We start from the raw sequence: 14,166 nt of genomic DNA on the forward strand, positions 1-14,166 counted from the left end.
GAATAAAGAAAGATCCTGCTTTAATCAGTTTGTCTTTAAGGCGTACCGTTTAGAGGGAAGGAGGGTGGTGAAAGATGGCTGCAGACAGGCTTTTTTGTTAATTAAGTAGTGCTAAGAGGAGCGTGCACACTCCAGCTATCGCTGACAGCAAAAGGAGCGCCTGCGGCCTAATCTGCGAGCTGCGGGAACTTGCCCAGACAGTTATTTGGTAATCCCACGTATAGATCTGTTCTGGCAGGCGAGCGCAGCTGGTTTTAGGCTACACAGGAGCCCTGGGTTCACAGATTTCAGCAACTCTCCCCCTTCTTTCCTGTGGGCATTTTACACGTGTTAAGTTAGTGGTTTCCCTGACCTGGCTCAAAAACTATACGTTACCCAGAGCCTGGCTGTCTGTGACACAGCCCTGTTTCGGACCAGAACACTGCGTACAACTGACCGCTCACAGAGGCACATGGAAGAAGAAGGTGAAACCTCAAGCTTGACCTTGCGATCGCTGTTTTGGAAGAAACCACGCCTCTGTTCAGAAACACGGGCTTTGCTAACGAGTGCTTATGCACCAACTGCAGGTTAGATAGAGACTAGGTTTTAATGTTAGTATTGCTTGGGAGAGCTATTCTTAAACAGAAACAGTTCAGCAGTCAAGAAGGTCTAAATGCCAAATAATGTCTTACCTGTTGTGTTACACAGCTCTGAATTGGACCAGAATAGCTTTCCAGTAGAAGAAAGAAGAGCACTAGATCACGTACAAGGCAGCCACAAGAGCAAGCACCAACCTAGCACTGGAAATGCTGATTTATTAGTCCATGCTTTTCTAATTACTTCTGTCACTTTTATCCCACCGGCAGTGGGCTTTGTTCTTCCCTCATGACTAGCACCCAGCACAGAGGAAGCAAGATGCATATATTATTCAGAGCTTCCTTTCCTGTGGACAGAGCCTGAGCACCTCTTCTGTCTCGTATTTCCTTACTGTCAGTTGGGAAATGCAAGCCTTTTTGCGAACCCTAAAATTAAATAAGTGGTTAGTTTTTGAAGTAACAGAGTAATGCCTTTTTCCAAGCATCTGTTTGCAGTTTGAATATCCTGCAGATGTTTATGTCCAGTCAAGGATTTTCAATTAACATATCTGAGCATCTCTTGCTCCATATGTACAAGAAACTAACACATACAAAGTTAAGAGGAAAAGACCTGTTAAATTCTGTAAATTAGATCAAGGCTAAGATGCAGGAATTACCTTGTGGATCAACTGCTGCTTCCCCCACCCCAACACACACGCACATTGAAAAAATCAACACAAAACTAGGCTTTGTCCATTTTACAAAAATAGCTCTTAACGAGATTTAATGCCTGTCGCCATTTTACAGATGTTCCAGACAAAAATCAACCTGCATATTTTATATATAAGAACAGAACTCATGACAAGTTGGAACATCCCCTCTGAGCTTGAGTCTTGTTTGAATGAGTGTAGAAGGTCACCTGGTAAAACCTGCCTCTAGCTTGTTAAAAATGTCTATAGTAACGTCAAGTTTTCCCAATAATGATCCAGAAAAAAAAAAAAAAAGACAAAAAGACTTCACAACAGAAACAGTAATTCCTTACAATACAGATAAGGAATATCTGTTTAGGTAATTAAAAAAATGCACCAATGTTTCCATGAACTATTAAGCAAAAATGGCTACTCTAGAGTTATATAAGAAGGGAGCACCTACAGGTTGGATCTTTTCTGCTTAATTTAATTACGAAGCTAGAAAACTATTTCTGAAGACAGAGGAACACCAGCAACCTTATCCTGGTGAGGTTATCTTCATTACCTGGAAGTTTTGCAACCACAGGCAAAACAAGGCGAGTATTTTACCCTCTAGAGAGGCAAGCAGGCTGCATTTTGAGACTTCTTATATTACAATTCTCCCTCCCAGACAAGATTTCCAAAGCAAATGCTGAAACTGTCTCAAGTTAAGATATAAATAAATAAAGTGGAGTGACAGGACTCTGATAGGATATCCTGACTTATGCTACAGCAGAAAATAGTCTCTTCTTAAATCCAAGCATAAAGTGGTTCGAAGTAATTTACATGTGAGCCATACCCTGTGACGCGTCACTTATTTTTGGTTCTTCTCTTGCACATTTAGGAGATTTATGTGCGATTCGGAGGGATTAACTATATCCACTCTCAGGAGTTCTGGACGTTGTCACAGGTATCCGAGTCTTGCCAATGAAATCTAAACCCGAGGTCTACTGCCACACCATAATGCTTAATGATGACAGTAGGGTATCTTAATTCCCGCTGATTCTTTGAGTGTTGCTCTATTTTAGTCTTGAGTGTGGAGGTCTAGATTTAGAGCTGTGTTTCAGGACAGACAGCAGCATTATTTATTAGCACTTATTAATCCAGTCTCACAGCAATTAGAAAAGACTCGAGTCACTCTTCAAGTTAGTTTGAGGACCAGAAGAATAGTGATGAAATTTCACTATCCACCTAATGCACATGCTGCAGGCTCAGCAGTGGTAACTCGGGGTTCCCTGCGATTATCTGAAGGCAGCAAGTGAGGTTGGGCACCCTTTAGTTCCGGGACTCTGAGGACGTTGGGCTGCGAACTGTTGACATCAGGTGGGACTTGTATGTCTTGCTCAGGCCAGTCATCCAGAACTTGAGAAGCTTGACGTTGTCCTCCTCTGCAGCTCCCAGAATGCTCAGCAGTTTTTGGGTATCCTCCTTGGGTCTGCTGTCCACTTTAGTGAATTTAAAGAGGACCTTCACTTTACTGCAGAAACAAGAAACTCCTGTCACTACTCCAACAGACTTGCATGCATCAAACAGGAGTGAGCAGCAACTGTAGCTTCTCTTGGTACCTACTGCAACTAAATGTTAATAAAAGCTTCAAACAATATTCCATGGAACCTACTCTCATGCTTTGAATGAAGAAGGTGGGGGGAAGAAGTGTACAAGAAACGGGGGGATTAGTTAGGGGGATTACTCATTTTCAGTAGTAATATGCATAGTTTTAGGGTTTTTTTTTCATTCTAGCGGAAAGTAAAACAATTAATTGTGACAACTGAGAATCTCCCTGGGAGACACACCTACTGCCCATCTGGCCTTCAGGTAAATTCACAAGATTGTAATGTTCCATGAATTATTTCACACGACTATCTGGTCTTCCTTTATAACTACTTGCACCTTTGAAATGTAGTGCCTGAAGGTGCAACCATGACATCTGTTTGGCATGTTATCTGTACTGGAATATAGCGCGCATTGACAGGCATAGATGTATTTGCATACTTAATCCTCATAATGTATGTAAGGCAGACAAGTATTGTCATGTAGGTAACCTACAGATGTGTGAACTGAAGCGTAAAGGTTAAGAACTGCTGAAAGCCAAAAAGAGAGTTAGGACTAGAGTAGAAGGACTTTGATATTCTTGGCTCCCAACAGCAAAGCCAACTACTATCAATACTACAGCAGAAGTTACCTGACTACAAGTTTGTCCTGTACTCTGCTGTAACCGTTCCAGGATTAGTGCCAAAGCTGTTTTCTCTGAAAGCAATGTAGTTGTACTTACTTCATCCATTCCTCCTTCAGGCAAACAAGGCACTGATCCACAACATCTACAGAAAGGTTCTGGTTGGTCAGGGCAGCTTCGATCTTGTTCAAGATTGTTGGGCCAACTACAAGATCAGGAAGAGGGGAAAATAGGCGAGAAAGAGGACACACATGTTATAGGTTACCCGCTCACACCCTTACTAGTAATTGTTAGCAAGGACTAGTCCATTTATTTGGTGACCTGGGCCTGAATACCTGCTGGAATTACAGACAAGAATACGCACTTGTTCTGCCTCTTACTCTGTTCAAGAGCACTAGCCTTCACTCATGTTTCATAGTACTTTGGTCCGGTGCATTAATTCAGCTTCCTCTATATGCAGAAAACTACACTATTAGTAACAGCACAGCCAATTTCAACACAGAATTTGGCTTGATTAGTCACAGACAATAATATTCCTTGAGTCAGGAAGAAACGCACCTATTCTACAAGGTGAAAAAATATACCCCCCAGTGGCCTGCCTTGATTTAATTTCAATGGAAGAGGAGCTAGAGACCATCCCACTAGAAAAACACCTGACCCAAGAAGCAACATGGAATTTTGTGAAGGATCCTGAGATCTGCACACAGGTTCAGGGGCCTTTGTTTTCTTCAGACCCACTTTTAAATTGAAGTTGTTTAGATTTTGTTGTTTCTAGTCCCATATCAAAAGCTCACTAAACAATGCAAAGTTATGAAAAATCTTCATGCCTTGTACAACATACATTCATATATATAAAAATATAAAACCTCAACTTCAGAGTCTCCACTTACTCTTGATTTAATGTTCCTCTTGTTAAGGGCAGTTCCAGGATATAGTATAAAAACAAATGGACAACCAACCCAAGGCATTCCTTTCCCGGACCGCTTTTTGGAATTCACTAGGAGGCTATTTTCCCAGCAGTCCGTGGCCTAATAAGTTTGATGCTGTGGTGGAGAAAAGACCTTTCAGTGACTATTTTTGTCCAGAAGATTCTGGACATGCCACTGGTTGGATGGAAAGTAGACTACTGTAATTATACATGTGGGATCTACAACAGAAAGAACACTACAGAGAGAGTAAGTCTCTGCTTTGCATTGCACCTGTACATTCAGAGGACAGAGCGGAAAGGATTGGTGACCTGTGAAGTGTTTTGAGACAGTCAATGAGGCCAATTCATCTAAATGAAGACTTCCCAGAAAACATGAGACTGATGGACCTGACTCGAATTACACCTAGGTGCAAGTGCTCAAGTCCTTGAACAAAGTAGGCAAAAAAAAAAAAAAAAAAAAGTCTAGGCATTTCTGTATCAGTCATACTTGTCTATCAAGTGGAACACAGGAGATGAGTAATGTCACAGTCCTTATAAGCTAGACATATTCAAAATAAACACACAAGTATTCCAGGATAGAAGACATTCATTGTGGGTTACAGAAGAATTTCCCCATAATTGCTACTATACTCATTACAGAATTCGTTACTCATTTCTGAAAATTAATAAGCAAAATGCTGATCTGGTAAAGCAAGCCCTTTATAATTAAACAGACCTCAAGTAACAGTAACCCAGCTCTACTCAGACTTCCTTAAGGGCCAGTACATGAACAGCATAAAAAAAACAGTTCAAGATGATCTTTTAACCTCAGTGATACAGGTTCTTTCTGCTTTCAAATCACCCACCTCGATCTGCTGCAACAGGGCTACCACTGGTGACAACAAACTCATATTTGTTGAGGGACTGCTCATCATCAAACAGAGTTGGGTAGAGACTGGACCGGGTAGCAGTGCGAACTTCCACAAGGACCGCAAACTCTAGAGCAACAAGAGCCCAAAAGAACATGAACTGTACGAGCCCAGATTTTAAAATACAGCTACACACCCTCCTCCGAGAAAGCACAGCTCTGTCAGCTTACAATATTTGGCCCAGCCTTAATGTTTCCTCCACAGGCACCAGGACTGTCAGCTATAGTATGATCAGTGCTTAAAGCAGGTGTCACACCTTTCAACTACTGCGCAGGCAAGGGTATAGGGAAAAAAAAATAATTAAGCAGTACAGGTTTTGGTTCATGCAGCATTGTTAGAATATCTGCCAATACTTAATTAAAAAAAAAAATCATCTTGTGTCCTTTAACATAAGATGATAGGGAAAGAAGAGGGTTCTACAACAGGTTCAGGGAAAGAAGAGGGTTCTACAACAGGTTCTTACCAGATGATAATATGTGGGATGGGATTTGGACGTGCGGGCTAAGCCCTAGGAAGTTACACCGATACGCCTCTTCATACTGGTCACTGTAGGGGATGATCCGCACACAACCAACAGGCAGCATAGTCTAAAGAAGGAAGGAAACATGTCAAGAGAAACACTGGAGCTAAACCAGTAAAGTACCATTTTCTCCCTGACTTCCAGGGCCAGTCAAGACTTGGAGAACTGCTCAGGCAGATGCTCCTCATTTTGGGGATCAGAAGTATCTTACGCAGTTTGAAAGACTATGCAGTTGCTGAGGACAACGAAGACATCCAAAGGTTGGGGTTTTTTTTAGGTTTGTTTTGGGTTTTTTTCTTTTGGTTTGTCTCTCTTCCCCAAACCACATCATTTAACACGCATTCTCCAAAAGATTACGTGTCAGAGACAGCCTGGACTACTACAGAAATATATGTAAAAATATGCAGTCAGGAAACAAAGGAAAAGGTTTCTACCCGTAGCACATCAAAAGCAGATTGGACAAGATCCATGTCTCGAGCTTTCCAGATAACCTGGTTCCCCATCAGAACATGCCAAGCCAGCATGCGGAATGCTGATGCCCCAAGAACCTGGAGGAAAAAAAAAAAAAGAAAAAAAAAAAAAGAAAGAAACCAAAAACGTTCTGCATTGATTATGAAAATTAGTGAAATGTCCAGTTTGCCCTGTGAAATACATGAGTGCCACCTAAGAAAATGGCTAGAACTGAACAGCAGAAACAAACATGAAAATTTAGCAGGTCTTGTGCACAGAGTAATAGCTCTAAACCACAGCACCAAGATCAAGTAATTCTTTGACAGGTGCGAAAGGCATCCGACTATCATGGCAAAGCGATATTCGCCCCCATCTCTGGTTTCAAGAACAAACAGCAGCAAAGTACCACTTTGCCAAGATGCCTAATCAATGATCCAGTTCACTATCAAGCACATTAAGAGAACAACAGTTTCATTTCTAGGTTGCTCCAGATTCTTCAGTGCTCTGGCTAGACTGCATCAATCAGCCCACTTGTTGGCCAAATTAGCGGTTTTGTTAAGATGGGCATGGGCCTGTTTGGAATGGGACCGAACAACTTCTATTAGATGACAACAACTTTCAGGCATTTCTCTGATCTGGGTTATGCTCACAATAGTGATTCAGGCACAGAAAATGAAACAATGTTCTCACACAAGCCTCCAAAGGCACACACTTGCAATACAGTGATGTAGTTCAATAGCTTCAAGCATTCTAAATTGGGAGACAGTAGAACAAAAGGAGGCTAAAGACATAAAGCAGGTATTTGTCAGGAGTGTCCAGGAAAACAAGCTGGTGTGAAAACAGACTGCGGGTCAAATGCACTGAACTTTCCCCCTCAGTCAGGTAACTTGAAGCACTAGATAAAAGCTAGATCTGTACACAACCATTTGTTTTGCTTGTCAAGGATTTTTTTCCCTCTGGAACACTTTTGGTTTAGGCAAATAATACTTGGCTTTGAAGATGCTGCACAAACTCTGCATTAAACTACTGTCACTGCTCTTGGGAAGATGAAAAGCACAGCATTTGAGAGAAATCATATGATCCCTTCCCACATGACTGATGATCACTAGAGGCCCATGTGATCTCAGAGGAAGGGAGCGTCCTCAGAGATGCAGTTAACACCGTGCTACTAGCTGTGCAGGCACTGTGTTGAACGCAGAACCAGCAAAGAAGTGCAGACTGCAGGAAATCAATGTATCTTTTCAAAAAACATTACCAGGAGAAAAGAGGTTCTTAGCTTGTGAATGCAGATCAGAGTAACTGCTCCTCTCTTACCTGTCTCATATGCCTGAGAGAGCGAAAGACAGACAGCCTTCTGTGAGCTACATTCCAGCTATTGCAATCTGGCATCAGAGATGTTTCAGTTGAGCATTTAGATAGTTCCTGCCCTTCCACAACCTCTGGCTGGGAAGAAGGCTTCTCTTCTTCCTCAGAACCATCCCAGCCTTCCGACTCTTCTTTCAGATCTAGCAAAAAAGGAAGAGTGGTCATAAAAATTGCTGCTCTCTAGGAATGGGAACTGCCTTAAAAGTGCCTACACATGCTGCAGCCAATTGATTTTGGCTGTTTGTCGGAAGACAGAGTTCAGAACACAGTAACTGAAAGTACTAGCATCACAGACACACCTGAAGTGTTAATGAAGTTTATTAGTTCAGACATAAGATAACCACTGAAGGGTCAAGAAGGAATTTTCATCTCCTACAGAACACAAAGTCACATCTTTTGACCAGCTATGTGTTCTATATCTGTGTTTTAAAGGTCACGGCGAAAGCTTTGAGGCAGGTTTTGTAGATTCTAGTCTAAATGGATTAATAAAATAATTCAATGCAAGAAAAAATTACGGTCCTTTATATTACAGAAGTTTTGTAGAAAAAGGAGCAAGAAGTCCATATGTTGTGACTGCAAATTCTTCTGGCTGTAGAGATTCACTGGGAGGGCCAACTCAGCCAGAGAGAACAATAATCACAATGATGCAACATTGCTACTCAAGTAACAAACACCACATGTGTGTGCAGAGAGCCTATGAGGCCAAGGGCCTTGATTTCACATTCATGTCAGAGTCATCTCCATATGGGAGAGTGCATCAGGTACTGCAGAGACTATCACTAGGGTAAAGTTGATGAGAGATGGCTGTGCTTATGATGCTGATGAAAAGACTTTGTGTTTTACTATCCAAAGCATTCTCAGAGGGTTTTCCAGCTCTGGAAACATCTATCTCACCTGCAAGTTTTTCCATCTGAACAAGGGTGTCTTCTGTTGGTGCTCCTTCCAGAAGCTTCTCTGTAAGTCGGCTACCACAAGCTTTCAAAAGCCTGGAGACATCGAAAGAAAGAGAAATAGGGTTCATTAAGCCTGCTTGCTAGGTGCAAAAAACTTGGTGCAATGAGGTCAACAAAAAATCCAACCACCAACCAATTTCTGTCTCCTTTCAACACATCGCTATGCTTTCCTTGGTGTGGTAACTATCAACACATCTTAAAATCACTGCCACTCAAAGTCACCAAAAGGCCTACCATTTTGCAATTACTTTGTGCAACATACTTGTTCCCCATCCAAGTCACATGCCAGTGTTGCAACCTTCTCTGTGGCATCTTTCCAGGGAAGATGGATGAGCAAGTCAGGCACTGGAGCAACCGGACTCCCACAGACATACTACTGTGCTAAATGGCTGCACCTCCCACACTGCCTGTCGCAATACACGGGCACTTCCAGGTGAACAACCACTGTATTTCAAGTGTGGATCTGACATACAACACACTGGGTGTAGGAGCATCTTTTCTTGCTTTCTTCCGTACTTACTTTTATACTGCAAAGCCCTTCCATCTAGATAGACATGGCTTCCATTAGCAGCCACATTAGTAGGTTTACTTCACAGCAACAAGAAATTTTTTTTTGTCCTAAAGGAATCAACAGGCTGCTGTCTTTCTGTGCTTAGCTCCTTCCCATTCAGAGACTACTTAGGAAAGTCCAACTTACTACGTCAAGAAAAAATACCCAAACACTCAAATCACATTTCCACCCTTTCAGAATATGACAATATTCTCTTCATGATGGAGTTGTAGAAGCTAGATACACAAGTGGCATTACCAAGCAAAGGAAGTATGCAAACATGCCCACAAGTTTTCATCGTTGGTCAGTGACGTTAAGGAGCGGGCTGCATTGCCGTTCCGCTGGTGAAGGAAGGGAGTGAAGGCTGTGTTCATCCGCTGGGCACGCTGAGGGCATCCATACTGCTCTGCTTCAAACACCTACACCACAGAAGAAGAGCAGTATGAGAGACTGAAAAAGATAAAATGGTTACCTAAAGCTGAGCCAAAAAACGCACAAAAATACGAAGTGAAAAGGCAGCGTCGCAGACCATCATCCAAAATACATTGTAAATTATGGGAAAAGAGAGGGAAGGGACATCTTATTCTTCGATTGACTAAAATTATCATTAAGTAACACTTGTGCTCCAAAACCATTGTCCTTCCCAACTTTAGACACTTAAATTTCTAACAGAGCTACTGTCTAGCAGCTAGGTCTGCAAAAAGTGTTATGAATGGCTTAAAATGAGAGAGGCACCCTTCTCTCCTACACCCCCCAATTCACACCATCCTCTTATCCCTTTTGTCAACCTTAATGACCACCCTGGCTGCAAAGAGCTGGATCAGCTTTTTGACTCAGCTGTAAATCAACTACCATAAAGTTTTACTAATGTCGAGTCAAATGGACTCTGTGCACTGACCTACCTTAAGTGCTTTGCCCTGAAGCTCATCAATGATGCCTCTGATTTTTCCCAACAAGAAAGGCCAGGAGTTGATGAGGTAAATCCGGTCCATCATGATAGTGATGATGCTGTACCAGCGTTGGAAACCTCGAGCCAGGCTGTCTTTGATAAAGAAGGTGTGGCTGAACACAAAACCATGCTGTTCATCTCCGAAAAAAATAGGGCCTTCACGTCCTGGGCAGACCTGAAGGGGAAGGACATATACACCAAAGTAGTTAAGCATATCATGCAGTTGAAATGATAATAAACTGAACAAAGCTTCTTTCTCTTTAACACATACTTGGTGAATAAAACAAGCCTTTTTCAGGCTAATATCCAAAACCTAGGGTCAAACAGATCTCCAGAGGTACCCTACAAACACTACAAAAACTTCAATTTAACTGTATTTTAAGAATTCAGCTCTATTCAACTATGATACTGTTAAGAATCCACAAGGGATTTTGCTGAACCTGTGTCCTGGTTTCAGCTGGGATATAGTTAACTGTCTTCCTAGTAGCTGGCACGGTGCTATGTTTTGAGTTCAGTATGTGAAGAATGTTGATAACACTGATGTTTTCAGTTGTTGCTCAGTAGTGTTTAGACTATAGTCAAGGATTTTTCAGCTTCTCATGCCCAGCCAGGGCACCTGACCCAAACTGGCCAACAGTGTATTCCATACCATGTGACGTCCCATCTAGCTTAGGAACTGGGAAGTGGGGGGGGGCAGGGATTCGCCGCTTGGGGACTGGCTGGGTGTCGGTCGGCGGGTGGTGAGCAATTGCCCTGCGCATCATTTGTACATTTCAATCCTTTTACTACTGTTGTCATTTTATTAGTGTTATCATTATCATTATTAGCTGCTTCTTTTCTGTTCTATTAAATCGTTCTTATCTCAACCCAGGAGTTTGACTTCTTTTCCTGATTTTCTCCCCCATCCCACTGGATGGGGGGGAGTGAGCGAGCGGCTGCGTGGTGCTTAGTTGCTGGCTGCAGTTAAACCACAACAACCTGACACAGGATCAATCTGTAAGATTGTCCCTTCACTTCCATGAGATACTGAATGTTAATGGTCTACAAAGATCAAGTATTTCTTGGCACTAAACAACAGATTCCATTGTTTTTACAAAAACAGTTTATCTTACAAAGAAAAACAATAAACACATAGGAGCAAAAAAAAAAAAAGAAAGGGAAATTTTTGGTCTCACAAGCTGAGAGGAAGGAACCCCCAAGGTTATCAAAGATCAACCTTAAAAGTTACCATCAATCTCAGAATGAACAGACTTGTGTGTGTCTGTCTTTCCACCTCCATTCCCTCCTTGTTTCAGGCTGCACAGAGCAACCAGGATCAGCAAAGCACCATCTTGGATTTGAAACAATACATAAGGCCATAAACAGGTTTTCTCCCTGTACTCCCAAGGCAGTTACCTCACAGCTCAGACTGCGAACACAGGCCTGGCGCACGATGCTGAACAGCTGGGGGTGGTTTGGGTGTTGGTGACTGACGTACTTGATTGAAGTTTCTTTGTCGTGGCTGACATATCCAGGATGTCCTCCTGCAAGAGAGCGGCAACCCTGAAGATAGAAAAGCAAATCCAGCCATAAATGAGCATGCAGTTATCTAAGGTTTCCAAAGGCCTCTGCATATTCCCTTCAAAATGTAGGGAAATGTTACTTACACAAATAGATAAGGACTCAAATACTTAGCAGACAAGAAATATGAGTCAGGGTCAGGATTTGAACCCAGCTCCTCACACAGAACTCTGTGTGATACACTTCCCCTACTCTTATGCTCATTTTTCACTATTTAATTTAATTGTGAACTTGGTGCTGGCTCTACAAGAGGTAAAATTTGGATAACAGCAGCTGTGAAACCAACTGGCCTAATAAAACTGGCCATAACCTAAAGGAAAGTAAATAACAAATACCTCAGAACAAGTACTAATAGTAGACAAGTGTGAGAACAACAGAGAACATATATTTTCTCTATTGTTTTAACTGCTTTCACACTTTTTTTGTTTCCTAATCAATACTGCTCTTAAAATTACTATTAATAAATGACCAGACCTAATCTAACAAAGTAAGTGCTCTTCAAGGATGAGGAAAGCACTTCTCAGCCACAAGAGAATAACAGATCACAGGGCTTAAAGAGACCTCAAGACACCATCTTGTCAAGGTCTATACACTCCACAACAGTTCCTTCATCCTCTTGTCATGGATCATTACAGTTCACGAGGACTTAGAGGTCTTCTGGTACTAGCAGTCGCATACAAAACAAGTGCACTTCACTTTTTTTTTTTCTCTCTTAAACAATTCAATTTGCCTTAGAGATTCCAAGAGCCCTTTAGTTAAGCCAAGGACCACTGATGTCCGCACGCAGACCTTCACACTTGCCTCACACATGTCTGACTTCTTTGGCCCTGGGCTGCTGGAATCAGCGCTGGCACCTTCTGCTGGGCTGTGTGAGCGGATCCGGCTGCTCATCTGAATACCACCTTCCTCCTCCTCTGCCTGCTCATTCTGCCCAGAGATGTCCCCGCTGCTCGCGCCTTGGGGAAGCGGTGAATGTAGAACCTCAGTACAAAAGAGGGTGCGAGGACCGTGGAGCTCACAAAAATGGCAGAGGGCAACAATAGCATTCATAGTGAGAGCTCAGCACATGCACCAGGCCTCCTGCAGGCAAGGGAGAAAGCACACACTATTAGCACAACAGATATTAAAGCATCTCTTAGGCCCGATTGGTGCCAGTCCTGCCCTGTATCCTTCCAGGAGCAGCTGGACTTACGCTTAGCCTAAGCAACCAGCACAACTCCACCACGCAGTGCCCTGAAGAAGGACCAAGCCTTCGTGCCCTGGTGGGACGGGACTAGAGCAGATCGATCCCCCCGTGCCCGGGTCCCTGCCTCTGAGCCGGGTACACCGCAGGTCCCACGGCGGTGGAACGGGACTGGGCCGGACACCCCCTCCCCGTGCGCGGACACCTCCGGCCTTACAGGGACAGGCTGGGGTCTGACAGACCAGACCTCCCCGCCGGGCCCGGCGCAGCTTCCCCAGAGGCCTCAGGCCGCAACGGGTCGGGACCGGCCCTACTCAGCGCCCCCAGACCCGAACGCCTCAGGCCCAGCCGGACCTGGACCTCGACCCGGGCCGGTCTCCCCTTCCGGGCCCCGACCTCCCGGCTCCGAGACCGGCCCAGCCCAGGCTCCCCGTACCCGGACGCCCACGGCCCGGTCCCCGCTCACCGCGGCTCCGGGCTCCCCCGCCCCGGCCCGTCCCGTGTCAGCGGGCGCCTGACACAGACTGACCCACCGGCCCGTACCATCCCTACCGGCAGCTGTGGGGGGGAGAAGAGGGGCAGACAGCTTCCCGGCTGCCCACCCGCCGCCGACAGGGAGCAGCGAGAAGACGGAGGAGAAAGCGAGAGACAGGAAGGAAGAAGAGGCCGTTCGTACCGCCGTACCGAGCCGGTCCTTCCCGCCGCTGTCCCGAGGAGCCCGCTCCCCCCCACCCCCCTCCCCCGGTGCGGCAGTGACTCGGCCCACGGCCGCCCTGTCCACAGTGGCTGGGCAGAGCTATTACCTCTAGACGAGAGGGGGGAGCTGAGAAGATCCGGGAGACGCCTCCTTCCTTCCCTCGCTATCCCCTGCCCCACCGCAGAGACCGGACAACGGTGTCGCAGCCCCGAGAGCCGAGAGGGGACGAGCCGGCGCCTACAACCCCGCAGGCGCCGCACCGGGAGCGAGCTCCGCTCCACCCCCCCCCCCTTCTTCCCCCGCCAAGTAGTGCGGGCCGCATGGCGGGTCACGTGACCGGCAGCCTCCGAGAGGGGCCGCGGGGCGGGCCGTGCGCAGGCGCCGTGCGCGGGCGGGGCCCTGCTGAGGCGAAGCGGCCGCGAGCGCCCGGCCGGGGTCGGCGGGTCCCGGGCGGTGGAAGGGGTTCGTAATCGGGTCCCGCAGAGCCCCTTTTCCCCCTCCCGTCTGCCCCCACAGCAAGCTGGGCCCCGGTTCTCCGTTAAAGACACTTGAGTGCAAGGACGGGCGGCAGCCATCATCTGCTTTAATTCCTTAAACTACTTAGAATGTGAGATTAAGGCAGAGGAAGGCTTCCACGAAGTATTCTCG

General features: G+C 45.1%; 1 protein-coding gene across 4 annotated transcripts; it reads right to left on the reverse strand.

Annotated features, from left to right (window-relative positions):
- Nucleotides 1-3: 3 nt before the first annotated feature.
- FLCN (folliculin) lies at nt 4-13,764 on the reverse strand. Of its 4 annotated transcripts, none has more exons than XM_069810390.1 (12): nt 13,625-13,764; nt 12,440-12,718; nt 11,474-11,620; nt 10,032-10,253; nt 9,388-9,548; nt 8,521-8,612; nt 7,576-7,766; nt 6,246-6,359; nt 5,755-5,878; nt 5,229-5,360; nt 3,555-3,660; nt 4-2,759 (listed from the first exon to the last, which is right to left on the reverse strand). In XM_069810390.1, the coding sequence occupies exons 2-12, from the start codon at nt 12,686-12,688 to the stop codon at nt 2,558-2,560; spliced, it is 1,740 nt and encodes a 579-aa protein (XP_069666491.1). In that variant the 5' UTR covers nt 12,689-12,718; nt 13,625-13,764; the 3' UTR covers nt 4-2,557. The 4 variants fall into 4 exon arrangements, with proteins under 4 accessions (XP_069666491.1, XP_069666489.1, XP_069666488.1 ...); XM_069810388.1 differs by lacking the exon at nt 13,625-13,764 and adding an exon at nt 13,498-13,584; XM_069810387.1 differs by lacking the exon at nt 13,625-13,764 and adding an exon at nt 13,288-13,374.
- Between the last annotated feature and the right edge of the window lie 402 nt (nt 13,765-14,166).

Source organism: Haliaeetus albicilla, chromosome 22, assembly GCF_947461875.1.
Source record: "Haliaeetus albicilla chromosome 22, bHalAlb1.1, whole genome shotgun sequence".
Taxonomy (NCBI): domain Eukaryota; kingdom Metazoa; phylum Chordata; class Aves; order Accipitriformes; family Accipitridae; genus Haliaeetus; species Haliaeetus albicilla.